Raw genomic sequence first — 27676 nt, 5'->3', positions numbered from 1 at the left:
TGAAGCACCGGGCCGGGTGGGGGACCGGGGCGGGCACCGGGGCGGATGGGCCACCGGGGCGGCGGGCCAGCCCCCAGCGCGCGCCCCTGCTGTGAGAGGGACGGCACCGCTCCCTCGCGCCCGCCCCGCCCGTTGCGCGCGCGGCCCGACCGCTCGCCAGAAGCCCCGCCCCCCGGCAGTGCCACAGGGTCGCCCGGCGCCGGGGCGGGGCCTGCGCACGCGCCCGAGCCCGCGCCGTAGGGCCGCGTCTGACGGGCCGCGCCCGCCTGCAGTAGGTGCTGCGGGGGGCGGGGGGGGTCGCGGTGCTGCAGGCGGGGGGGGGGGCTGATACCGGCCCCGCTCTCGTCCCCTTTCCCGAGCCCCCGCCCTTCCGCAGGGCCCTAGCTCTCGGGGTGGCGGTGGCACGGCCCCTTGCCCCGCTGGTCCTCTCAGTCCTTCAGCCCATCCCGCGGGGCTCCGGTGGCGGGGGCGGCGGGGCTGTGTGAGGGGTGCCCTGCCTCTGCCCCGCCTGGCCCGCAGGAGGGGGGGGCGAGCAGAGGGGTGGCCGGCTGCTTGCCGCTCGATGTTCGGGGGGGACGGGACACACGGTCCTGTGCCTAATGCAGCCGTGTTTTCCTGTGGAAGTGTGACAGAGACCCGGTGCGGTACCGCCAAGGCCCGGAACGGCGTAGGGGCCCCTGTGCCGGCCGGGGCGGGGAGGCCAGGGCTACCGCGGGGGGCTACCGCCGGGCCTGCCGGGGCTACTGCCGGGCGGGGCGTGGCCTGCAGTTGGGCTGGGCCTGTGCAGGGCAGAAGGGGCTTGCCATCACCTCTGGCTCCCTACTAAATATTTACATTGCCTTGCTGTTGTTAAGCTCACCTGGTGTGAAATGTAATAATATAATGAAAAGTGCTAGTAAGGCTGAAAATGCCTTTTATCTTTGAATCTTTGAAGGCAGGATGATTTAATTGTATTCTTTTTGTACAGAACACTGCCAGTGAGCTGGCCCGGGATCTATTTTCCCCCAAGGGATCTATTTCCCCCCTTCCTTCTTTCAGTTTATTAATGATGCGTGTAAAGATTGGGAACACCGGTTGTTTGCCTAATATGAAAATACGTATCCTGATTTTGGAGAGAAGGAGGAAACAGTATTTCTTATTTTTTTCCACTGACTAAATAAAATGTACTGCTGGTATAGTGATAGTTTAAAATTATTAAAATAGCATTTTTTTTCATAGAGATCTTGGTGTTATTTTTCAAATTATATTTATTGTTCCTGATCTGTGACTCTGCTGTCAGCTTTCTTCACGTAGTCTGGACTAAATATTTTCTAAGTAGCACATACTAAATTCAGTTTTTAAAAATGTCAGATATTTTAAATGTAGTTGTGCATCTGTAGCATCGTAAGTTTGCTTCTAGACGTGGCTGCAATGTAAGTAGTAAACACTGATCACTGGACCCTTAAATGCACAGTACGTGAATGTCACAGTCATTTTCATAAAGATAGTGCACAACTGGAATGACTTGCAAGTAATATAAATGTTTTTTCTCTGGTTTTGAGATAGTATTTGACCTATCTCAGGAAGCATTAATTTGGTCCTTTGCTGCTTTATCATTTTCTGCCTGATCTTTGGCCCTGATCCTACAAAGCACTAAAAAGGGACTTAATTTGAAATGCAAATAGGCCTAGTGGATATACAAGTTTAAATATGTGCATTCTTTGCAAAACTGTCTTGTTTATATCTGCAGATGCTTTTATATCTGCCTTTGTTTATATCTGCAAATGCTTTGCTCCTGATGGGTATTTTGGGTCAGCAAGGAAAAGAAGAATTTGACTAGAAAAGCTTTTCAATGCATCAGGCACCCATTGCTCCTCACTTTAAACAAGTTATTTTTCTGCACATTTGGCTGCTCTCACTGGGTGTAAAAGTTAAGATTGTTTTAACAAAACTGAACTTTCTCATATTTGCAAGCCAGGAGAGGAGGGGGAATTGGTATTTAGAAGGTTGAACTGAATTGAAATGTCAGTTACATTTGTTACAAAACACAAGAGTACTCACTGCAGTTTACCATTATTTGCAGTATAGGGATGAGACAATTATTTCTTTTTAGTACTGGAATAACAAGCTCAAGACCCTGGCTGTTACAGCACCTGATAACAACCTGAATGTTTAAATCAAATCTGCAACTTCAGAACAACCCTACGTACCTAGCCTTATTCTTATACCGTCCCCTCTGTGCTACTGAGGCCAACGTTGGTTTGTTCTTGCTTCTGGTTACCTTGTCTGGTGAGTATGAAACCTGATGATTTTACTTACCTGGGTAACAGTTGTACTTGAATAGGGTTTCTGCAGCCAGAATTTTGTCACTTCTTAACTGTATTTTTTATATTGTTTTTGAAGTACATGATGCCACATAAAAGACTGTATCTCTCCAGCGGTTTTTTTTTTTTACGTTTTGAAAAGTAATATAATTTACTACAGGAATAGAAAATTTTCAAAAATCCCTGTGTTTTGTTTGGAAACCGGATATCTTTAGACCTTACTTAGATTCAGTTATGTTTATGATCGTTGGTGTTAGCATATGACGAAAAAATCTTGGAAGATCTGGGAAGATCTGCATATTCTTTAGGGTTTATTAATACTATAGAGACGCAGGCAGTCAGATTTTATCAGTGTACAAAAATAATTGACCTTAACCCAGTAGGAATGTATTCTTGTAAATCGTAAGTGGAATTACTGTTTCTCCAAAAGGAATCAATCATGGCTGACGACTCTCAGAGAAACTTCCGCTCAGTATATTATGAAAAAGTGGGGTTTCGTGGAGTTGAAGAAAAGAAATCACTGGAAATTCTGTTAAAAGATGACCGTCTGGGCAAGTTGATTTTGCTGTTTCCTCTATTACTTTGGTGATTTGGGGCTGGGGAGGGAATAATAGAAAATATTTATCTGCAGTGCTTAGTACTCATGTAAGCTCTGCATCTTTTACCATTAATCTCTCAGTTATTACTGGCAGTCTTTTGAGTTTTAACGATCTGAAAATCTGATTTTTAAAACTGTTAAAGATTTGTGTCATTGCTTGTTTCTTTTTTTTTTTTATCTCTCATTCTCTGTGCCTAAGCAACTAAAAGATTTTTAATGAAAGCAATTTTAATCTGAAAATACATTGTCTCATGCTGTTAATTCCATCTAACCTCAAAACAATGATGATGATGTTATTGCTGCTGGTCCCCGAGGAGTGCCACATTTCCAACAGAACAGAAAGAGAAATGTTATTTATCCCTTCAACAAAGTTTTGACATAGCAAAATGATTTACAGAATGTCTATAAAAAAGGTACAGTTTCTTCCTGGTGAAACGTAGGGTAGTTTTATTGTAAATCAAGCTAACATACCTGTTTTTCAAAATTGTTGAAGTTCGTAGGGAACGTTCTATTCTCCATTGAAGTGTTGAAAGTGTTTGTTGATAATACGTGATGTAAATGGGGATTGCTGTCTGCAGCTAAGGATTTGTTGTAGCTGGATAGATCAGAGACTCAAAACCTATTTATAATAATATTTAAATTTACCTGGTTTTTCCCCTCTTTATTCTTCTACAGATATTGAGAAGCTCTGCACATTTAGTCAGAGGTTTCCTCTTCCATCTATGTATCGTATACTGGTGTGGAAAGTCCTTTTAGGTATGAATTACATCTGTGATCCTCTAGAAATGAGCATGTAGGAAAGTGAATTTTTTTCTTTGGTGTTTCTTTTTTTTTCTTTAGAGAATTAATGGCATGGATTATTCTGTACTACCATGCCTACTGATACATATTTAGCCTATTTTTGTATCCACCTAGGGTGCACAATAGCAATAATAAAATAATATTCCATGCATAGCTTTTGAGAACTTTAGCTGAAGTGTACCTAGAAGAATGTGTTTCTGTACTTCATAAATTTATTTGGATAGTGTTACAAAGTGGATTTGAAAGGTGGCTTATAATGAGCCACTGATATCTGGTAAGATATTCAGTTCTTTTCCTAAAAGAAGAGACAGTTAAGTTGATGTAAAGCTGTGGTTAAACTTAAAAAAAACTGGACAAGGTACGGAATGGTTGTTTTTTCTAAAAAGAAGCTTTGTGTTCTACAAAATCTTAGTTTCTTCTGGTTCTGCTCCTAGCTTTAAATTTTATTTGCCACTGAAGAAGTTACGAGACCAGAGACAAATTACGGTATCCCCAGAATTCATAAAACCCCCATGAATAGATTCTGTTTTCCTTGAGTGCATTAGTCAGATTACTAATTCAAAACTACGGAGGACTTTGCAGTATCTGGTCAAGTGTGTTGGGTTTACTAGGTGCAAGGTCATGTCACTTGGAGACAGGAGGGGTTGTGGAAGGTCCAGGAGTTCTGACCCTTACAAAGTACCTGGAGAATTTCCCTCAGAGTTGCTGCACGTAGAGAAACACTGCCAGACTGAGTGTGAAGGTACATTGACTGAATCTCTGGAACAGAAAGGTGATTTACGTATCATACTGTTGGTTGAAAAGCTTGACTGTGGCTCCTGTGCTCAGTCTTGTATTACCAGGGTTGTGCTGGCAGGAAGGGTGCCAATATCCTGAAATGTTTCATCAGGGAGAGACCAGCAGCATCAGTCTGCAGATTGGCTTGGAAGCTGCTGTCTCTTGCTGTCTGTGAACTGTCTTACTACTTCTTTGCCCTTTGGCTCTATGGAATATGTGGTATAGATCCCATGTGTATCTCTTATATTAAGATTTTGGCATGTGATTCAGAGTCAGGAAGATTGGTGACTCCTGCCTCAGAATAAGTATTTTACAAACCATTTTTTCTCTAGTTGAAGATGTTTATCTTAGGCTGTGCTGGGATCTTAACAATGTTAATGTCTTCTGTTTCCCTTCTTGGTCTCTTATGTTCCACTGCAGTGCCCGGAGTCTGAAATAATGTTTTAGAAAGCTTTAGCTAATTTTTGAACAACCTTTTAATTTTTTTCTTCTTCACCCCCCCCCCCCCCCCCCCCCCTCCAGTTTTCTACAGTTTAAAAATTGTGGCTTCACATTCCTGATTATTTGGATTTATAAGCCTTTTTTAGGGAGAGGTAGTAAATAAATAGTGAGCAGAAGTTGCAAGATCTAATTATAAAACTTGGAGTTCTTGGCATTGATCATTGACCTAACACAGTAATTATACTTGATAAAAGCATCTGCCGTTAGAATACTAATTTTAGGATGAAAAGGATTCTTGTACCCTGGGCCCTAGTGAAGTAGTCAGCATACTTTTAAAATATTAGTAGTAGGAAATATAGTGTAGGAGGTTTGGACAAGTAGTGACTCAGTGTAAAGTCCTTCAGCCACAAGTATAATAGCAAAATACAGTCTCTTGGCAAACTTGTAGCTCACTGCAGAACCAGTGGTCTATCTTTGTTTTAGATAGGATAATTTGTGAATCATATAATAACACAAAATGCCTTCTGAGTTAACTGTATGGAAAATTATATTGATTTCTTAAAAGGATTTTGTATTTTAAACCCAGAGTGATTTATTTCAAGTACGCGTGCTGTCATGTGTGCTCTTTGGGTGAACCGAGGTACAAGGACTTTTCTTTCACTGCATCTCAGTGTTACCGCTCAGAGCTTGTATTCAGAAGGGCAGTGCAAAATCTCTCTCCTTAAATGATTGAAACAACAGCCCAGACTGGTTCTGGTGGGAAGTGCTACATTTACTCTAAATAATGTTCATAGTTTAACAGAAGGGATTCTATCCTGTCAGCAAAATTATCTCAGACACATAGCAGGGCTCAGTGCTCTCCCAGGTTACGTGGTGTATCAGCGATGTCTCTGTTAACTTGCTGTTCAGGTACGACTAAGGAAGGTTTGTAGACATCCCTGTGGTGTTTAAGCTGCTTTTCTATCTGCCAAAGGTTGTCTTCTGTATTTGAGGAAAGCAGTTGGCAGTATGTATGTCATGATGTTGGCTCTGGTTTTGTACAACGTGAAACATGTCTTGCTCTGTCCCAGCTTTTGCAACACAGACAGGTTTGCAGCTGGAAAATAAAAGATAATTTGCTGTCTGATGTGCTTGTTATTAAAACTCAGCCATTTTGTAGTTTAACCCTTGGCAGGAATATTTTTTTCTTTAAATGGAAGATAAAAGCAGCAGGTAGCTTGTTCCAGAACTGATTTTTGAAGAATACTTTGTTCTTATGGGTTTCTACAATGGGAAAAATCCTGCTCTGCTAGTGATATAGAAGTGGCATTTTTTTTGCCTTGGTGTGTGTAAGATTTATTTCTGTTGAAGCCTATGACAGTTCTGTTATGAATATCAGTGCATGGCAAGATTGAGTCTTGAGTGAGGGGAAGGATTAAGTGAAATGCTGAGCATCTCTTTTGGAGATGGAAAACATTTAATTTCTCTGCCTCTCTACTTAGATACTTTTTTTTTCTCCTTTTTCATTTTTCCTCCTAGGAAACTAGGAAAAATATTAGTGTTGTGTGAAGAAAATAAAAAACTTTACCTTGCAAAGCATTTGGGTGGTATTCTTAAGTTTTAATCTGTAAGTGGTTCATCCTATGTGATTGATATTACTTCGGAATGTTGTTTTAGAGAGGATTAATCTATGATACAGTGAGTAAAGAATTTTCTGGCAGAGATATAACAGTAAATAATACTGGAATGTAGAGTATCTGCATTAGTTAAGTGCATGTATGTATTCTCTGGTCATCTCAGACAAAGTGTAGAATTTGAGAATGCGAATGGCTAATGTATATAAAAATCATTCTGCATCCATTTTGATTTAAAAAAATGGAAGCTGGGCACAAATATGCAACTACTACTGTGTTAAAAACTACAGGTATGTATAAACAAGGAATAATAAAGATTCAGAATTTAAAAATAAAGAAGTTGTGTTGGAGATGGAGAATAAACCGATTACATTATTTGTCATCTGTCTCAGCGATGACATTTCTTACCAGCACACTGGTGCGATATACAAGAGTTCGCATACATTTGCTTAAAACCTTGTAGAACAGCTTGAGAAACAATAGTCTAGGGGTAGATTTTGCCTATGCTCAGTTAACGTATACAATTTATTTTTATAAATACAATGCTGAAGTGCTTTGTTGGTCCGTTGATTTCCAGTTTTGTAGAATTTTCTCCCTGTGTTTTTTTACTGTGCTTATAAACAAACTTCCATGCCAGGTCCTACATTTCTGTAGGCTGGAGTTGTAGAAGCTGAATTTAGGCAGGTGTCTTAGGAAGGGAGTTTGAATGCTCTGATGTTTCTCTTTACAGTTGTTTATCTTTTTTTTTTTTTTTTTTCTGTTTCGCTTTTTAAATTTTGTTTTAGGAATTATTCCTCCTCACCATGAATCTCACGCTTTGGTGATGAAGTACCGGAAGGAGCAGTACTGGGATATACACCATGCTCTTCGTGTAATTCGTTTTATTAATGATTCTACCCCACAGGTAGATGTTTTCCTCCGCATACATCAACTGGAATCAGGAAAATTGCCTCGAAACTTGGCTTTTCCATTGGTCAGTTGTCATTTTAACAGTCTTTTAAATACAATATCTTATTTAACTTCAAACTATAAACCTGAGAGAAACTGAACTGCAAGTAGCTGCACAAATGCACGCAGACAGGCAAAGTAAGGTGAATGGGAGACAGAGAAGTGCTGGTATAAAATAGGGGATTTTAATCAAAGTGCTTTTCCTTTTTTTCTTCCCCTAAGTGCTTATGTAAGATTTTATGCCCTAAAATCTATTCTGTGTATTTTGCCTGCTAGGCTTCAAGCCTTTTGTACTCTAGTCCACTTCACATTCTTCATAGCACTGAAATGAAAATGACATAATCTTATCGGTGCTCACAGATTCCTAAATGTCCTGGAACAAGGATAATTCAGAGCCAGTAGAAGCAGCGATTTATTGCAAATTACATCATGTATTTAAATTCTTTGTTTTTTTAAATCTGGACTTTAATTGTACTGGCCTCTTTTTTTTTCTGTTAGGCTGAACTGATCAAGGCTTCTGTCAGGTAATGCGTGTACTCTGCAGTTCACAGTGTACTCACATATGGGTAAATGAGTCTGTGTTTTGATGATAAAGTCTATAGGGTGATGATAAAAACAATGTGTGGATCTTAGGTATAAGCCTTAGAAAGAGGAGGTGATGAAAGGAGCCATGGGACTTTCTGAAGTGGATTTTATCATGTATTTCATGTTAATTTGCCCATGTTCACTCTAGCCCAGCTTACTTTGTTATTTTTCATCTGTAATAATAAAATTTGTCATAAGAACTTAAAAATCAAAAAAAGGTTAATGTGGAAATGTCAGTAACATTTTGGACAGGAGGATTATATACAGCATTTCCTTGTCGGAGGAGAGAGTGTTTTTGAGCCCTTACTGTTGCCTAGAAATGTGGCCACCCAACCCTGCGAGTTTCCCATAGAGAAATTTCCTTGATCTTGGCATGTCACCCAGTGGGCTGAAAATTCATCCCTTCTAGAGCAGTGTTACTTTCTGAGCAAGTGTTTTGTCAGTGCATCCCAGAGCGCTAGCTGCTCTCAGTGCTGTGGCAGGGTTTCACGGAGAGGGCGTTCAGCAGATCCACGGTTATTAGTCCTGCAACTTAATGTTTCTTCTGCTGCAGAAAGCAGTTGTTCTCATTATGTCAGCCTACTTTCAGTGCAGTAACTGTCCCCTTAAACTTATAGGAGGTTACTGCTTGATAGTAATGCAGATGTTTTATTGTGGAGGCAGATGATGTGGGATTGGTCTAAATATTTTGAAATGTTTGAGTCACAAATCACAGAAGTCTGCTACATCTTTTGTGCATCTGAAAGCAGAGAGTTTAAGTAGAGATATGCGTGTATTGCAGTAGTTGTGTGGCAGAGGCATAGCCCAGTAGTATTTAGGCTGTCCACACATTTTGCATGAGTTGTAATCTGTGATACTATAGCTTTCTGCTACTAATGGTTACAGTAGATCAGACGGGTGGGTATGTGTATCTGGCTTGTTACTCTGCCCTTGGTGTAGTCACTATTGCCTGTGTAAGGCAATACTTAAACAGGGCAAATACAGAACCTTTCCTTGTGCATCTTCCCAGTTTAGACACTTTCTGAGCCAGCTGTGGCGTGAGGTCTAGCTGGTTTATCTACCCCATGTGCATTCATACCACTAACTGTGGTTTAGCCATGCTGACACTTAGGTTAGGAGAGTATATCCTCAGGAGAAAAGATGATGGTGTGCGCGTCATATGCTTTTGGTCACGTGTTGTGGGGAATAAGAGACTCACCACCTGGAAAAGATACTTACTTGTCTCTAGGAAGATGTTTATCTCAAACCAAATGATCTTCTGTAATTTGAAGGTAGGCTACAGCTCATGGCTGCATTATTTTTTTCAGTAACTAACATCCACGACAAAGGTGTTTGAGGGGACTGTTTGGACTTTAGCAAGGAACAGGGTGTAAAGTTCTGCTGCTGTGCAATGTAAAAACGTGGGGTATAAACTAGGATCGTCACTACCGTGTTAGAATGTAATATGTCATTCGAGAACTTTGAATCAGAGATATTCCCAACTCCTGTTTTATGTTCTGGTTTTAAAAGCAAGACAAGTCTTACTCGTTCTGCTTTAATAAGTATCTGTCACCATAATGCAGCTACTGCCCGGTGTTTTATTTATGAATGTCAGAACAGCTCTTTGTGTACCTTGATTCCAGTTTGTTCTTTCAAATAGCGGGTAAAAGAAATATAAGAATAATTTAAATCAAGTAGTCCAGTACTTCCGTGTAGGTCGCTATTTTTGGCTTTGTTTTCCAGGAACCTGAAGATGAAGTGTTTCTTGCTATAGCTAAAGCAATGGAGGAAATGGTGGAAGATCCTATAGAATGCTATTGGCTTGTCAGTTGCTTTGTGAATCAGCTGAACAGCAAACACAAAGATTCATTACAACAACTGGTAAGGAAAAACACTACCTTTTTTTTTTTTTTTTTTTTTTTTTTTTTATGGTGAGGAGGGCCAGTCATGGAAAGCATTTAGTATATGGAGACAACTGGAGCGCTGGAGTATGTGGAGACAACACAGGTGACACCCTTGGATTGTGTTCCACCAACAGTTTTGAGAAAACGGGGCGAGTGCTTTTTGTGTTGTAATCGTGCTGTCCTGTAGGACACTTTTTTCTAACATAACATTAGAAATTTTGTTTGCTATGTGGTAGTTTTCAATTAATTGCATCTTATTTTCTTTTTAGGTTATCTTAAGCTCACATTGTGTCTAGTTTAATTATGTTTCTCACTAATCGGTTGCTTAAGAATTTTCTTTATTTTGAACAATTAAATGTCACAAAGTTAAGAACATCTTGATGTATGTGTGCTGCTACTTAAGGCTGCATCTCAGGCATCTATATGCTGCTCATTGGATGACAGACAAAGCACAATTGTTTTCCTTTATAAATGGAGCAGGGTACTACATCTTCAGAAAAACAGTATGTTGCAAATTAAGTTATAATAAAAAGTGGAGTCGAGTTCTTTTGGCACTGATCATTTAAATTCTCTCTTGGAATATTAATTTTGAACTTCTGTCTTACTGGTTTATAAAATTAAAATTTGATTGTAAAGAAAATGCATACTTACAAAAGCTTTTGCAATTTTTATAGTACTTCAAATAGCCTTAACAGATAAGAAACTTTCAGTTAACAATAGCCACTGATAAAAGTATCGGAGTACCTGTGCACAAGCAATCACTGGATGAAAATTCATTGCAGAAAATTATGCATGTCCTTTGTTGTTATTTTGGAGCCCAGAAATACTTTTTAAAACTACCTGCTGTTGCTGGAGGTGATACATTCAGCTATGCCATTTTCTGTAATTCCTTTCAAAGGACAGAGGAGCATTTTTAAAGCAAGTACGTGCTCTCACTGCACAGTGCCAAGTGTCTCCTTCCCAGAGTTTTTGTTGTAATATGAACATTGTACCAAGACTCTTGGATGTTAGAATATGGCCAAAGGAAGCGTTTTCTCCCTTTGACAGCTGAAGCTAAGCTGTTTACCTAATTATGACAAAAAGCATAAAGGTGCACCTGAATTTATGAAAATGCATATTGTGTTAAATTAGAATTTAAACAAAATGAGAATTATCCACATTTTTGTGGATAATTATGCATGTGTTTATACTTTTAAATACCTTGGATTTTTAAACAAGAAATCAATGTCCAACTTTTAATATGTTGCACAGGGATTTACTTTCAGAATTGATTTTCTGGGTTTTGTTGCATTGTGTGTAGATATTTTTTTGTGTGTACTAAGGCGATTAGGTTTGAAGTGAATGAAACTCAATTTTACTTATGAAGGTAGCAGTAATTAGTGCACATTTAATCTCTGCCTTGCCTTAAGCTCTCAAACGCCTCCTTGCATTAGGGAATACTGCATATTTTTGAAGTTCTGCTAGTAGTCAGCAATTTAAGGAACCTGAGGTTGGTTGTTTAGTTAAGTACTTAATTAGCTAATTGCAAAAATCAGCAATACTTGTATTTTGAAACATGTTTTTCATTAAAACAATGCAAGTTCATTATTTTAACATGTTATTTTATACCAATTGAATTTTTAAGACATTTCTTGTCTTACAGTGTGTGTTAACTATGAAAGGTACTTTGATGTGAGTTATATAAAGTTTTTTCATTCCTTCCTCAGCCAAAAATTCTGGAGCAGTATTTGAACATAGAAGATAACAGACTTCTGATGCATCTGAAAGCGTGTGCTGCAATGAGCAAACTCCCTTACGATCTCTGGTTTAAAAAGTGCTTTGCAGGCTGTTTACCTGAGTCCAGTTTACAGAGGCAAGTTCTCTTTTTTTGCTTTCTGTTTGTAATTACATGGTAATTTTAGCAGGCAAAGACTTTACTTATCTGTAAGATTATGAGTATATTGTTGACTTGAAAATGATAAAATTTGATTTGATTTCACTTGTTACTGATGCAAGTCTGTGTGACCATGTCTTGCATTGAAATTAAAAAAGAATGGAGTTAAATACAGCGTCTGATGCTGGTAGACACTTAATGCCTCCTAGGATTTAAAACTCAGAATCCCCTCTTAGTGATAGGTAGCTGAATTGTAGTCAGTTTTCAGGCTTTTTAATGAAAATCATTGCTTAGGGAGTGATTATAATACTGTATTATCATTAGACGAAGAAGATTTTTGGGATTGTGTGCTGGTTTTGGCTGGGATAGAGTTAATTTTCTTCATAGTGGCTAGTATGGGGCTATGTTTTGGATTTGTGCTGAAGACAGTGTTGACAACGCAGGGGTGTTGTAGTTGTAGTTACTGCTGAGCAGTGCTTACAAAGCCAAAGCCTTTTCTGCTCCTCCCACCACCCCACCGTTGAGGAGGTTGCAGAAAAAGTTGGGAGGGGACACGGGTAGGACAGCTGACCCCAACTGACCAAAGGGGTATTCTGGGGTGGGTGGAGGTTGGTGGAGGGGGGCTGCTGCTCAGGGACTCGCTGGGGATCGGTTGGTGGTGAGCAATCGTTATTGTTAGCATCACTTGTCTTTCTTGGGTCTTATTTTCCTCTCTGTTAATTTTTGTTTCCCTCTTTTCCTTAGAATTTAAAAACCCCTATTATTATTTCCTTTTAATTATTAAACTGTTGTTATTTCAACCCATGTTACCCTTCCAATTCTTCTCCCATCCCACTGCAGGGGGGAGCGAGTGTGGCGCTTAGTTGCTGGCTGGGGTTAAATCATGACAGAGTGTTTATTTTAAAAAGCACTAGAGCAGGTTGAGTATTTCAAAGTTAATGAAATAGCACATTATATTAGGATTCTCCAGTTATAAATAGATTGTCTGGCTTACATAAGGAGCAAATTTTGTGCATGACACTTCACTGAAGGGCTTTTGAAATGAAGCTTGTATGATTTTAGTTCTGAGAACTCCTGGAAAGCAGAAAATTCAAGCTAGATGTAGAGAAGCAGATCCTTTCAGCTATTAGCAACTCTTGTTAATGCAGAGCTGGAGGTGGCACAAAGGAAACAATGGTTTCATTTTCAGCTGCCTGGAAGCTTGGAGAAGTAATGAGGTTCAAAGGGAGTTGTACTTCAGCACCTGCAGGACTTCAGTGACTAGTATAGAAATCTAGTGTGGTGTGAAATACTCTGTAGAGAATGCTTTATGGTCGTAAAGTTCATCATAATCTGAACGGTGAATGCAGTCTTGCTTGTTCATCTGGAACTTAGCATTTCATGAAGGAAAGTGGGAAACAGCTGTTGTAAAAAATATTTTCTCTGCCCTTAGGAAAATAAGGGGGTTTTAGGGACCAAGGTCTAAGATTAGAAATCATGCTTTCTAGTCTTGTTGTACCATGGTCGTTGAGGTTCTGTAAGTTTTACAGCTGGCAAGGAGTATGTCTGAGACAAAGTTTTTTGAAGCAAACCTGAAGGATTTGTTAGTAAACCTTTAGGTGTTATGCCGTGTGCAGCGCGGTAATTGTCAGATGGCAAGTTCTTCTTGTTAAGCACCTCTAAGGCTCCAAAATAGTCACCTCTGTGCGTGATGTGGTGCTTAAAAGCTTTTACTATTTTTATGGCTACCGGCACTATGTAAGCATGTAAAAAATGTTTGTTATAATCCTTAAAAGCAATTGAACGCATATGGTTTGCCTGCATCTGTATTTCACATTTGCTTTTATAGATTTACTTCCAGTAGGTAATGACTGACCTTGTTTCATTGTGCGTTTTCTGTATGAGACTTGATGCTTTACGACTTAAACTACTGTCAGGAAAAGTGACTGCTCTACCTGGGACTTGCCAGTCTCTTCAGGCCTTTTTTTTCCTGTAGGCTTCTGTGATCTGAAATAGCCTTTGCAAATTACTGCATTTGGAACCTCTTTGCATGTCTTCTAGGAGATATTTTTATTTACAGCTTATGTGATTTAATTTTGCTACTAGGTCTTGTGGCTGAGAACTAGACCTGAAAGAGGAATATGCATCAAAGCAGTTTTGCTGCTGGAACGTTCAGGTGTTTTATTTTAATTTCTGTTGAAAATTGAACGTTTTATGGAGCTGTGTCATTTTGATAGTGCAAAAGAAAAAATCTAGATGAAGAATTTTGATTTAATATTTCTTCTTGTCAGGATCTTTAGTTTCAAACTTCTACCATTTTGAATCAGTTCATTTATGTAAAATATTTTATCTAGTGTACTGTTCAGCATTCTCATATAATGTTTTACCTTACTTAAATAGAATATTTCAACGATCTGAATTTTTTTAAATACTTTTCTTTCCTCCGTGGAAAAGGTCAAAACTGGCTTTTTGAATCACTGGAGTAAAACGAAATTTCGGTGTTGGTACTTCTGATGGCATGGCAATCCCTTTTCCCAACAGTTCTTGTGGGAACATGATAAAAGTGCACTTTTTCTTGCCAGTTTAGGTTTCTAAATTATTCAGTTGTAATCAGAATGGCTTCATTTGCTGAGGAAATAACATACTTCATGTGTAGCATGTGACAGATGAACTTAATTAATGCTTGGAGATTCAGTTTGGATTAGAATCTAGAAGCTTGAATGCTTATCTGAAATGTATCCAAATGGCTGTGTTGGAACTGCTGAGAATTGAAAACAAGTCTCCAATTCTTCTGTGAGTTTTACTTACATTTTTGTCAAGTGAGAGATGATCAGAGCTCAGTCTTTTGTGATTTAGTTTAACTTAGGATTTAGCACTGTATTTCTTAGAGAGGTTGTTTGCTTTCTATAAATTGCAGTCTTCTCTGCCAGGCAGCTAAATCTAAATTTCATGGTTTTCTTTTTTTCTCTAAGGTGTAAAAGATTTCTGTATGTTATGCAGGAATTTTATCCAGTAATGATGACATGAAGTTGCATAATACCAGCTTTACTCCTGACGGCGTTGTTATTCAGTATCAATACAGTTTTATAGCACGCTTTTAGTTATACCATACGTAACATTTATGCATCAGTTTAAATGGGCTTGGAAAATGTGTATGGACAGGTTTCATGTAGAAACTTTTCCTTTGAGCTTATGCAGTGCCTTTGCTTGCTCTAATACACTTGACATAGTATGTAACAGGCTTCTTAACTGGCTTCTTAAAGGTGCCAGGTTGGTAAAAGAGGGGAGCAGACAGTCTGCCTCAAAGGCACTGTGCCCTCAGGGCTTTGTGTGCCACCGGGTGCTGTGCGACCCAGCTGGAGAGCCCTGCTCTTGAAACTTGGTGTCCCCTTTGTGGATTCAGCTCTACGGGCAAAATGGCACTTTGGCTGCCAGTTTATTCCAGCACTGTCACCCCAGGTGATCCAGCCACAACAGAAGTAGCACAGCTTTGCAAATATAACTGTGAATAAGCCAGGCATTTTTTTATGGCCTAATGTTGCCAGTCATGTATCATGCCCATGACCAACGTATTGTGCAGTGAAGACTTGCTTTAGCAGGAATGCAATAGCTGATGGGGTGGCGTTAGGTTGTTAGCCTCTGGGAACTTGTTGAGGACAAAGTGTTCGTAGTTCTCCTGAAATCTTATGGCTACCTTTCAAACTGGCACTACCTTGTGTATTAGTGTATGGCTTCTATAATTTTACATCTGTGATCTCAGTGTCCTGCATAAACTACGCTAGTCTTAAAAATACAAGTAATTTGTTAGTAGAAACAACAGAAATATGAAGAAGGCCTTCAATTTACTGTGGAGTGAGAGGGCATAAGAATGTGCATGTGGGTTACTACTATAGAGAAACTTCACTTGGTTTGCCTTTGCCTAAGTAATTTTGCTGCTTCCCAGCTCTGGAAAGAGATGAGCACAAGATCCCGATGTGATGTCAGGATGAGATTTCTGCGAGCCTTGTCACGGCCATCCATGCCCAGTTACCACTGGAAGGACACCCAGAAGTGCAGACAAGAGCAGCAAGCACTGGTTCTCTTGATGTATCTCTGGCCTGGAGGACTGGAAAACCAGAACCAGGGAATAAAGTTGAGCGTGTTTACCCTGCAGCTTGGAGAGATAAGCTGTGAGATTAATGATAACATTTCAGAAGGAAAGAGAACAGCAATGCTGTGATGCTTTTTGTGTACTGCAGCACTGTAGTGGCTGAGGAACCTCAGAAACTGCCTTGAGAATGCCATGCCTTCACACATAGGTGCACACAGAGTAAGCTGCATCTTGTCTACTGAAAAAGCTCAGTGAAAAGTAAATGACTTAATTTGCATAATCCTGGCATGCTCTTTACCTTCATAGCTTCCTGTTTCTTTTTATTTTTCCTTGTGGTTGTTGTTACTGCTTCACTGTTCAAGAAACAGCTGTAAGAGTGCTCCTGTGTTTAATTGAATACAGAGGATGGTAATTAGAAAACCCAGAATGGATTTAGTGTATACTTTCTTTTTCAATCTTTTTCAGCATTCCTGAGTAGGGCTGTAGGTAGGCAGAGTTGCGTGACATTTCTGTTGTACTTTTCCCATCTCTAGGAGTATCAAAAACCAGGTAAAAAGCTGCGATGTTGTGACAGTATACTTGATCTTCAGTGTTTGCTGTTACTTAAAAAATGAAAGTAGAATACATATGTTATCATCAATAGATACACAGTGTGTAAAGGCTGCTATATTAGAGCAGAATCATCAAGGTACATATTCCCTTGAAACTGCTGTGGGTTTTTTTCTATTCTGCGTAAATGCCTTTCTGACACGGTTTCGTGTTGCTGTTCCTGGCTCAACTGGTATAGGCAAGGTGCTGAGTGCTGGTCTGTTTATTGCTGTGTCACACAGTCATTCCCCTGTTGCTGGTGGAGTTGCGTTGAGAGTAACAATAGCTGGAAATGTTAAGGGGAAAAATACTGCAGGAGGCACAGCTGGTTAGTGCTGACATCTCATCCACTTTGCTGGATGCTGGATCCATCCTCTTCCAAAACGTGGTAGACACTGTTGATTTAGATACTGATCTGTTTTGCCATTGTTAAAACATTTGTTCTGGAATCAGTCTAAATAATGCAGGAAAACATTAGAGTGTTTTCTGAGCGTGAAATGGAACCTACTGTACTTTAATTATGGAAACTACAGTCAGGAGACTTGGAAGTATAATGATGAAAGAAGACTGGGTATTTTACGTTTGGATTACTAAATTTGCTTCCAAATTAACATGAGCTTTAATAGGAACTTTAAAAATTCTTTCCTGTTTTTCAGGTCTGATACTTTTGGTATCTTGTCACACATAATTACAGTTCTGATGCCCATGAGACACATGGGGAGCTGTTCTTGCGTTCTAAACAGATAGGTTTGTGAAGGAAAAAAGCATTATAAATGAACAGGGATGACCTGTACAGTGTGGAAGCAGAGTGTGATCTCAGTTTTTGCATAGCCTTGCTTAAAGCTTCTAGACCTGACTTCAACATCAGTGTAGTAATTACAGTGATCACTTGACCTGGGGTGCTTGAACCACAAAGCAAGCAGTAAGATTTTCGTCTTGGATTACTTATTATTCCTGCCCATATGGGAATTCTATTAATTTTTTAATCATAGCAAGGCAGGGAATTAAAACTAAATTACACAGGGGAAAGAATTTGGCAGTGCCTTTTTTCCCATCTGTCCATGCGAGGTTTTTGTTTCCTTCTTTTTTAAGAATAGTCATGGAGATTTTATATATTCTTTTCCTCATTTTTTCATTGTAAGTTGAATTCTAGTCTGTGTTTTTTGATGAATGGAGGGGTTGTGAAAACAGTGTCAAAAGAGTTATGTGAATAGAAGGTTAAGAAACTGACAAAGAATTGACCAGAGTCCCAGTGTGAAAAATAAGCACTGTGTGTAATAGTGACAAGCATTTAATATTCATCAGAGTTCTGTTGTTAAAGTACTTGCAGCCTTTGGAGGCCTGGCCTTCAGGTTTTGTTAAAAATGTGAGGCCCAGGTACAGTTTCATGCTTGGGTAATTCTGCGAGGGTCTGTGCACAGTGGGATGGGTTGAAAGACGTTTAATAGTTTTTCCTTGTGCCTAATTTACACATCATGGATTACATCCTGCTGATATATCATATTTGTATCTCATAACAGCAATGACCTGGAATATGTAGCTTCTTGACATGTAGGAGTTTTAATATCCTTTTGAATTTTCAGCTACTTAACCATTTGGAGAGTGTCTTTATTAGACATGCCTAATAAAGTTTGTTTCCTTTTCTGTACTAGGAAAAATTCTCACCTTTATCATACACTGTAGGTTAGTTGTTACAGTTCAGGCTGTTAGAAAAAGATTTGCTTGTTGTGTTTGACCTTGTAAACAGTTCAATTTCTAAAAAAGAATACACCATATCAATGCATTACTGCTTACCGTCACCTTGCTCTGTACAGATTTAGGAGTTCATAATGTCTTTTATTTACCTTGACCTGAATAATTCGGTACATTTCTGTTACTCAGGAAAATAATCTGGAAAAAAAAGGTGATCGTGTGAAGGCTGTTCTAGCAGATAAATGAGCAGATAAGCACTACAGTAATGTTTACAGTTTCCTTTTCTTTTTCTTTTTTTTTTTAGAGTTTGGGACAAAGTGATCAGTGGGTCCTGCAAGATTCTCGTTTTTGTTGCTGTGGAGATATTATTAACCTTTAAAATGAAGATAATAGCACTGAATACTGCAGAAAAGATCACACAGTTTTTGGAAAATGTAAGTATTCTATTGTGCTTCGCATTACCTCTTATGGTTTATAGAAGTGTTTCAGCCTTAGTCATTTGCCTGTTGCAAACATACCGTAAGATACTATTACATTACTTACTGAGAATAGTAGTACCAAGGTGAAGAGAGAATGTGCAGGGACAAGAATAATAGTTTTTTCTATCAGGAGGTGACGTTTTCATAGAATGAAATGATTTTTAGGCTTTGGGGAATGTGTTATCTATGTTTGTACAGATTTGACACTATTCCTTGTGGTACTCAAGGGTTCTTCTGTGAAAGTAACTGCAGATGAGGTTAGCTGAATTTTTCTGGAAGCTCCTTAGAGGGTTGGTTTCTGGCACCTTTTTTTGCTCTTTGCCTGAGTGTGAATCTATAGCCTCCAGGTATGTTTTCTGTTGATATAAGGTTGGGGTTATGAACCTGACCCTGAACTTTTCTTGTATGAATAGTAACGAGCATCGCAGCAGGGTTGTAGGATCCCAGTACAACCTAGGTTAGTTAAACTAGGTGCCTTTTGTGGTCCTGGATGGCCGGGATGATTTCTGCCTGATGTCGGGTTAGGGATGTGTGAAGTGTTGAGATGCCTGGGCAGTCATCTTAACTGTTCCATAAATAAAAGCCTTTGTCAGCCTGGCAGTAATATGGTCTGTGTCGGACTGAGGGATGGTGGGATTGTAGGGCAGGGAGATGGGATTCTAGTTTTGTTTTCTTTTCTATAAAGAGAGTATCTGAACTGGAAATTTAAAATCTTTATTTTAAACAAAACAAAGTGCTCTGACAAGGCATCTTGCCCTGCTCTTTTGTAGATTCCTCAAGATAACACTGATGCTATTGTCAGCAAAGCTGTTGATCTGTGGCGCACACACTGTGGGACTCCAGCACACTCAGTCTGAGAACTTTCTTCGCTTTTGACAGCTTGGGGGGAAAAAAAAAAAAGGACATTTGAAAAGGCATTTTACTACTCTTTCCTCATCCTAGTGTGATGTTCTTAATTATCTCTTCTGTGTAAAGATGCTATTAAAGCAGCTAATAGCATAGTGATGGATATGTAAATATTTTTCAATAAATACAGATGGAATGAAGATACCTAGTGGTGGTGTAATCATGTCCAGAGTGTTTCTTGGCCAGCCAGCAACAGTATTGAGAGTAGAGTGAGCTTGCTGGCTTTTGGGGAAGTGAATCTAACTCTTGCAGCAGGGTAAATAGACTTACTTGTAATTGAAAAATGTTTTTGTATGCCATCTTATTCTTGATATAACTGGTTACTACTTGGAGGTGGTTTTAAGGTGAATTTTCTAAATGTTAGTCTGCTGGAGCTCTTTGGTGAACAAGCAAGCCTTTGCAAGAAATGTAGATGTACTCCTATTAATACTGTAAATTTTCAGGAAGAGGCATCACAGGCTTGAGGTACAGGACATCACAGTGACCAGGGTGACATATGTTTCCCAAGTGTCTTAAAACACATTATTTTTATCTGTCAGACAGCTCTCTATGGCTGTACCTCCTTCTTTGTTCTTTGTGGAAGATGCTGTAGAAAGGTGGATCTGTCTTACCCAAAAACGTAACTCAGTGGGCCAAGTCAATATAATTCATAATTACAGGCCAGTAATAAACAACGCCTCTGAATGCTTGGCTCAGGGTTGTTGTAATTGGATTCTTGTTTGGTTTAGATTTCAAAATAAATTTAATACAGAAATATAATTCATGATGTAAGTAAAAGTAGAGTGATCAGCCATAGATAGAGGTTTGTTGGAGAACTAATCTTTTTCTTGTAAAAGTGTAAAATTCTATTCCTACACCTTGCATAAACCAGGGAATTGTATATAAACGTGTTGCTTAGCTGTTATTTGACTCGAATTGATGCTTAGTATGCCAAGTGCCAAGTATGCTCATCACGCTTGAAAGAATGTGTTTAGCTTGCACTCAGACTTTAAATGCTTTAGAAACGTTACTTTTGTTTTAAACTAGGTCAGATTTACCTTCCAACACACTAGCTTGGGGCTCAGTTCAGGTTACTTCTGAAAACCTGGGTGGATTGTCTGTGCTGGATTCTGAGATGCTGCCGTTAGTGTTCCTGAAATGCCTCGGGTTTGCCCAGTTCAGAAAAACGCCGGGTTGTGTCTCCTTTGGAAGCCATTGCCGCGCCTGCACTGGAGTGTAATCCTTTCAGTTCAGAGAGGAGCTTGTTTTCCTAGCACAGGCGTGAGAGCTGGGCAGCGTGGGTAGGAGAGAGCACAGACATTCTGTGACTCGCAGCACTGCATTCTGTAACATGCTGTGCACAATTTTTTCAAATAACGGCCAGAGGTACAGTCTGAGAGGTGACCCCTTTGAACATTTTCCCCTCAGGCTGCACAGCTTATTCACAAAAACACTGCAGTCACATATGCATTATTCAGGCCTTTACATGACAGATTACTTTGTTGTTAAAAAAAACCCCAACAAACAGTGATAACACTAAAAGTCTTAAGCGCTTTCAGTCCTCAAAGGGAATCGATAACTCATATTCTGTAGAGACAGATGTGCTGAGTCAAGGTTTGAAGTGCCAGTTAGTGTTTTTGCTTCCAGACTTACCATTGAGCGTTCCTCCAATCACTATTTGATTGAAGGCTCCAAATGTTTATTTGGGTTTTGTTCTTTTTTGCTTTTGTTTAGTTTTTAATTTAAAGAAGCCTTTCTCCATCAATAGGTGGGCCCTGGAGTTGTGCAGAAGAGAGACAGAGATCTACTTTCCCAGACTCACGGAAGGGTTGAGGTTGATGGGGACCTCTGGGGGTCACCTGGGCCCACCCCCTGCTCAAGCAGGGCTGCCTGGAGCTGGTTGCACAGGACCGTGTCCATGTGGCTTTGAAATGTCTCCAAAGAGGGAGACTTCACAGCCTCTCTGGGCAACCTGGGCCGGTGCTCAATCACCCTCTTTGTAAAAATCTTCATGTTTCCACATGAGCAACAGCACTTTTATTTAAACATTTCAGCATCTGTGGGCTGGATCCTCAAATGCTGCTGCACTTCAGTGTTAGCTGAAGTTCATAGGCAGTTTTTTTGGTTTCATGTACAAAGAACCAGAGTGTTTCTTTAATGGAGTGCATTATTTATTCTGGGCTACCCCGAAGGATGGGAGGCCTCTGGGGAATAGACAGTGGTTGAACTCCATGCTTCCTTCACCGATCTTGTAAGAGATCTTTCTGTGTATCTTGATGGATCCATTTCCAAGCTTTCACTGTGGATTTACGAGGGATACAGTTTATGCAGAAAACTTACTGAATTCCCAGAAGACTGAAAGTATGAATCTGCCTAACTTACACTCATTAATTTTTGGTGATGTCTGCTCAGCTGAACATAACACTTTAGCTCACAGACCCACTTCCCAAGAGAGCAGAGCAGCAAAATGCAAGCTTTCGCTGTCGTCAGCGTGTGACAATCAGGGTGAGATGGAGGCAAGATGCCTTTAAATTTCCTACACAGATTGTTTTGAAGTTGCACGTCATTGAGCCTCCAGCTGAAATCCCTGGCTAAGTAATGCAGGGAAGGGGTGACCTCTGCGATTTGTTACCTCTGTGTCATTCCAGAGGAGTATGGTAGCAAGTCATCTGCTGGTTATTTTTCCTGAGAAGCTTGAAAATGAGATATTAGTCTTTATATTATTCTTGACTGGCTGTGTACCTGCTTGCTGCAGGCTTGCTTGTTCATATAGAGCTAGCTACTAAGAGTGGTTTATGTTTTTTTTGGGTTTTCATAATCTCCCCCCCCCGAGAGACAATAGAAATAACACTAAAGCATTCACTTGGAGAGTGAAAGCTCCTGCCCCCAAGCCTCCCCCTGCCAAGTATCTTCATGGGCTTTGCAAACAAGAAAAATAAGCTTAATTTGGTCCAGTTCTTCCCTCGAGCAGTACTCTCCAGAGAGGTTTAGAGCAATGCCACATGTCTGTGCTGTCCCGTGTTGCGTGCACCAGTTCTTTTCCAGCTGATGTCCAAATGTGATGGAAACTCCAGATAAGAAGAGTAATGGCAGATGTTGGAGGATGATGCTTGAAAAATGCGTGGTTTGAACTCTAGTATAGTAAGGGGCCTGAGAGTATGGAAAGAAAAGCAGGGGAGTACGGGGACAAAAGTGGCTGAAATACAATAATTCAAAGTAACAGCGATACAGGGGAGGTTTCTGTGAATAGATCAACTTTAATCACCCCATGGGACATGTGGGGCAACTTCAGTTGAAGATGATGTCATTCTGAACACCAGAGCTCCTATCCAAACAGCACAAATTTCCTGAAAAGCCAAGCTTCCATTCATTCTGCCACTGAGGGAAGAATTTTGTAAGCAGTTTGGTACAATTTGTAAGCAGTGTTGCTGGCGTGGGTGTAGGCGGGTGGTGCATCGTCTGTGTCATGCCCTGGCGGCTGCTTTTTAAAGGATGCTGGTTGGGTCCGTACACCAGAAGCTGTCAATTCACTCTGCTTGGGAGTAGGGTGGCTGCTTTGTGCCATCCAGACCAGCTTGATGGTGTGACCAGGGCATGGCCACACTGTTGTTTTAGGGCTCGGTTGCCTGGGAACCTTGATCCGAGAGGTGAAGGGGAGAAATGGAGGTGAGGAAGGTGATGGCAAAGCAATCTGTCCCCATACCTGGCTGCATGTGCACTTGTGAGTGCGTGCGCTGCTGGGCTCGTGTCTGGCAGCGTGGGCCTTCCAGTGCCTTTGCTGGATTTGCTGAGTGGGCTCAGCATGTTTCCCTTTTCCTTCTCCCCAAAATTTAGATGCCTAGCAGCCTTTGTTTTGGACTGAAGATCAACTCCTGGGCACATGTGCGCGTGGAGTGTGGATCTAGCTTTGACATTATAAACCGGTTGCCGAACAGGGAGGCCTGTCTCCTACCTCTCCCTGTAAATGTATCCATGTATGTAAAACTTAGGATACTCATCAAACAGATGTTAAAATGTAGATTGTTCTATTTTATGTCCCATGAACAGGTATAACAGCATTGCAAGAGAGCAACTGCGGGGTACGCCTGGCTGCCAGTTGGTCCTATGCGGCGCCTCTCCTTTTCTGTGAGGCAGTTTGGAGGAGCTGGTACAGGTAGCACAAATGCTGTTGCTGAGCTGGTCACAAGGGGCTGCCTGTTTAATGAAGTGTTGATTTCCACACTCCCCCCACACCCCCCAGCCCTCCTCTATTTCCTGCCTAAAGATGGCATTAGATTGCAATTTGATTGCTAGTAATTACATGGACTTTACTGAAGACACACATGTCTTTTTCCTTAGATCGGTTTTATGAAATGTTTCCGTTAAAACATAAAAACACAGCCTTTGTGTAGAAGTGTTCATGCAAGAGATTGGGCTGTGCTCTCACAATCCCTGTATGATGTATCCTCACCACCATTTTTCCTCCTAAAGCATAAATTACTGCATGTAATTAAACCACTATATGATGCTGTTATGGAAGCCATAGCTAGTTGTGGGGGAAGAGGCTCGTTAGTCAAAAACGAGGATTTATTGGGTTTTTAACTTCATTTATCCAAACTTAACTGCTAGCTATAGACTTGGTGGCTGTCAGAATGGAAATATACACACACACAGAGGCACAAACGAGGATTGTAAGTAGGTCAGTGAAAACTTACCTCAATGGAAACAAACAAAAAAGCCCAGTACCAGAGTTTTGATGATGTTGTGTCTCTGTATCAGCAATGGAAAGGAGCAGAATTTTGGTCAGTGAAAGTATATGGACCTTTTATTTGTGTGTAATTGAAGATGCTGTGTGCGTTGGGGGGTGGGGAGCTGCTCCCACCTGCCAGTTACAGTGAGGATGCTGGGTGCCAGTTGTCTCTTTGGGGTCAGAAGTTTTGCAGCGTCACTTAGGAAAACTAAACAGCCGAAGCAGAGCTGTTACCTGAGGTACTTCCTGCAGAAGGCTTGTGAGACTGTTTGAAGGCACGTACTTACTCTTGTGAAGAAGGTTTTTCCTCCCCTTTTCAATACGCAGAGGCTGCAGCTTGTCACAACCTGAAATGCTGTGCAGCCACGGAAGCTGCTCAGGGAAACGAAAGGGGGGAAAAAAGAAAAGATGAAAAGGCGGTATGAAAGTAGCCAGATGTGCAGGTTTGGCTCCTCTGCTGAACAGCGACAGCATGTGCTGGTGCTGCTCAGAGGCGTTTTTCTCTAACCACGGGGTGTTGCACATTGGATAGAGACTTAGGAATGGGGACAGGAGAGCAGAGCTGGCAAATGCTGCACGTTGGCTCTGGCAGCAGGTGCTTGGCAGGGTGTGAGCTCTGTGGCGAGCGGTGGGTTTTGGCTGTTAGTGGATGTCTGTCTAGTGCACACTGTTGTTCTTTAGGAGCCTGGTGTTGGGTACCACTTCAGCAGCTGGGGTACCAGCCATCTTCCCTGGCACACCTTGGCTAAACCAGCTCACAAAGACGGTGCTGGTGGCGCAGCTGGTACAACGTCCCATTGATCTGCTCGGGTAAGTCTTGCTCTCCTGCTTTGCTCCCTGCTGAGGTGTGGGCATGCACCGTGTCACGGCAGTGCCGGGCTGCAGTGCTGAGCCTGGCTGGCAACAGGAGGGATGGGATCCTTGGCTGCATCCGTTCATTACGCCGTCAGTCACTGGGACAGAGGGTGATAAAGTACACGGGCACAGGAATGCTTTTTTTTTTTTTTTTAAATGAATTTTTTTAAGAAACTGCATACATCAGAGACAAACAATAATTTAAATACCATGCAGTTTCAGTATGTACAAAACCTAGGACATAGATCCAGTTTAATTTTTTTCTAGTTATTTACATCATTTTCATACAGCCATAATCTGTTAAATTACAATACTGGAAGAGCACATGATTGACAGCCACCACACTCACTCCTATACAAAGACAAACTATATACATACACTTGGATATCAACTGGAAAATGCAACTGGTGTAGGAGTAACTGGGACACATGGGAACGCAGGTAATGTGCCCGTCACCTCCTCTTTGTTTACAGAAGGTGTTCCAAGCTCGAGCAGACTGAACACCTGGGAAAAATAATTTGTCCCCTTTTACTTTCCTGATTTTTTTTTAGCCTAGTCATCTCCCATGGCTGTTTATACAAAATGATTTTATTTGCAGGCACGTTAGGGAGCCCCCGTTCACATCTAACTATGGGTTTACGTCTCCGCCGTCTATTTTGAGGAGTGCAAGCTTTCCCTGGGCATGTTGGAAGTGCTCCCTCCCTGTTGGTTTATAGCGTTTCCACTGCACAGACGGCACTGTAGAAATAATGGCGGGTGAGTTTGGTGACTAGCTGCAGTGATGACAAAGTGCTGTGGTTACATTTAAGTATTAGGCTGAAATCTATTTGTGTAATAGGCTCACTAAATTGTTTCAGTTAACATAAATTAGTTAAAAGTCTATTATATTTTCCCCCACCACCCCCTTCCTTCTCTTCTGATACTGTCTAGAGTGCGCACTAGGAATTGTCTAGAGGCAAAAGCTGGCCTGAGCCCCGTCCCAGCAAACCTGCTGCCTGAAACTTCTTTGGCTTGCAAGTCCCTAAGCAGCAGGGTGCAGGGTGGGGGAAAGCCCCAGGGTGACCTTCCCTGCTGGTCATAAACACCTCGCCTGGTCCCTGTACACACTGCTGGTGAGGGCAGGCGGGCGATGTGATGGCACCACCACGTTTCCTCGCCGTCGCTTCTTTCAAAACAATTGAAACTCTTGTCTAGACATTTTGGAATCGCTTTTCTAATCCTCGCCACCTCCCCAGTCTCCCAGTTTCCACTTCATCTTCCCATAGGCTGTAGAATGTGTCACAATACTTGCACGTTTTAAGTATGAATAACCCATCAGGATTCAATCCAAAATGTTTTTCTTCCTTGACTCTAGAATATTATCTCTATTATCAGCCCTGGAGATGGATGATTGGAATAGCGATTTTCGTTCTGCGTTGATTTTTCCATTTTTCCATTCTCTAAACCTGAGGTAATTTCTTTGTTACTGCTATTAATCTCCTCCTAATGTGCATGAGGATGACCAGTGTTAACTGCAACGTTAGCAGGAATGCCATCATCCTACACATAATCCAGGTTGAAAGAGGGGAAATCATGACTGTTACTGTCTTTTCTTCTCACCTCCAACAGATTCGCAGCTGCTTTGCTGTGATAGAGATGGCTTTCACAGATGAGATGACAAATACTCAAGAAGAGAGAATAATAAAAAAAAAAAAAAAAAAAAAAAAAAGACTAGCTGTTCCCCAGCCTGCTTGCAACTCCCCATGGATGGCCAGAGGTGGGTGTGCAAACTGAGGATGTGCTGCAGTGTTCAGGCACTGAAAGGCTGCTGGAGAATGCCTTACCAGAGGTTAATTTTGCAAAATACCCAGACCCACCGAAGCTAAAACCAGCTGAAGTGCCAGTTCTGGGAGGCTTACTGCGGTGCCAAACACTTCATATAGCTTCTTTCTCCTCCCCCTTCCCCTTCTCAGTAATAAGCTCTGCTTGCAATGTGGAAGAAATGTGGCAGTTCTTCCACTGTGTCCTGCTGTCTGCTCAGCCAGGAGTTAACATAATGGGAAAAAAAAAATAATAAAGCATTGCTGCGTGTAACTGCCCTGGGGACAGCAGGAATCCTGTGGCAGGCTGAGTGTGACAACTTGTGCAGTGGTCAGCCGGGACCTGCCCTGGGCCCATCCAGATGAAGGCAGGGTGCTGGGGAATGTCTGGCCATCACCCAAGACTTGGCTTTTACATGCCTCAACCAGTGCCCAAGGGTTTGTTTAGGCTGCCAGGCGTGGGCACCGCTGGGGTCCGAGCCCACCAGGGCCAGTGGCAGGACCCGCAGTGACATTGCCCACAGCGTACCCATTCCCCTGGGGACTCCAGCACCGACAAGACACTGACAGCGGTAGTCTGCTACTTCTACCTCTTTCCTCTTCATTTCAATCATAAAATGGAAAAAGAAAAAAAAAAAAAAATCTCACTTTTTCCTCCCACCAGCCTACTGAGTCCTCCGACTTCTGTCCCTGCTGCTCCTCCAGTGGCCTCCTTTCCCTTTCACAGTGAACCTCTCAGCTGATGATGCCGGTGTGGG

The 27676-nt window shown here is 41.2% G+C and overlaps 1 protein-coding gene across 6 annotated transcripts; it reads left to right on the top strand.

Moving 5' to 3' along the window:
• Positions 1 to 160: 160 nt before the first annotated feature.
• On the top strand, positions 161 to 26823 carry TBC1D7 (TBC1 domain family member 7). Of its 6 annotated transcripts, none has more exons than XR_008746227.1 (10): positions 161 to 271; positions 2093 to 2268; positions 2734 to 2854; positions 3577 to 3657; positions 7319 to 7506; positions 9789 to 9926; positions 11656 to 11801; positions 18476 to 18605; positions 24946 to 26569; positions 26728 to 26823. XR_008746227.1 is itself a non-coding variant. In XM_055798203.1 (10 exons), exons 3-9 carry the CDS (start codon positions 2743 to 2745, stop codon positions 25063 to 25065), a joined length of 915 nt encoding a protein of 304 aa, XP_055654178.1. In that variant the 5' UTR covers positions 161 to 271; positions 2093 to 2268; positions 2734 to 2742; the 3' UTR covers positions 25066 to 25074; positions 25718 to 26004. The 6 variants fall into 6 exon arrangements, 4 of the variants coding, with proteins under 4 accessions (XP_055654178.1, XP_055654181.1, XP_055654177.1 ...); XR_008746228.1 differs by lacking the exon at positions 26728 to 26823 and having other exon boundaries at positions 24946 to 25875; positions 26474 to 26569; XM_055798203.1 differs by lacking the exon at positions 26728 to 26823 and having other exon boundaries at positions 24946 to 25074; positions 25718 to 26004.
• The last annotated feature ends 853 nt before the right edge of the window (positions 26824 to 27676 follow it).

This window comes from Falco peregrinus, chromosome 3, assembly GCF_023634155.1.
Source record: "Falco peregrinus isolate bFalPer1 chromosome 3, bFalPer1.pri, whole genome shotgun sequence".
NCBI classification, from domain to species: Eukaryota; Metazoa; Chordata; class Aves; order Falconiformes; family Falconidae; genus Falco; species Falco peregrinus.
This window is presented reverse-complemented; position numbering and strand designations above follow the sequence as displayed.

What these genes read in the sequence shown, in the direction of transcription:
- TBC1D7 (XM_055798203.1), top strand. Translation starts at nt 2,743, where the DNA reads ATGGCTGACGACTCTCAGAGAAACTTCCGCTCAGTATATTATGAAAAA. An exon ending in GTTAAAAGATGACCGTCTGG is followed by an intron (nt 2,855 to 3,576) that starts GCAAGTTGATTT and finishes ATTCTTCTACAG; the next exon opens with ATATTGAGAAGCTCTGCACA. An exon ending in AAGATTCATTACAACAACTG is followed by an intron (nt 9,927 to 11,655) that starts GTAAGGAAAAAC and finishes TTCCTTCCTCAG; the next exon opens with CCAAAAATTCTGGAGCAGTA.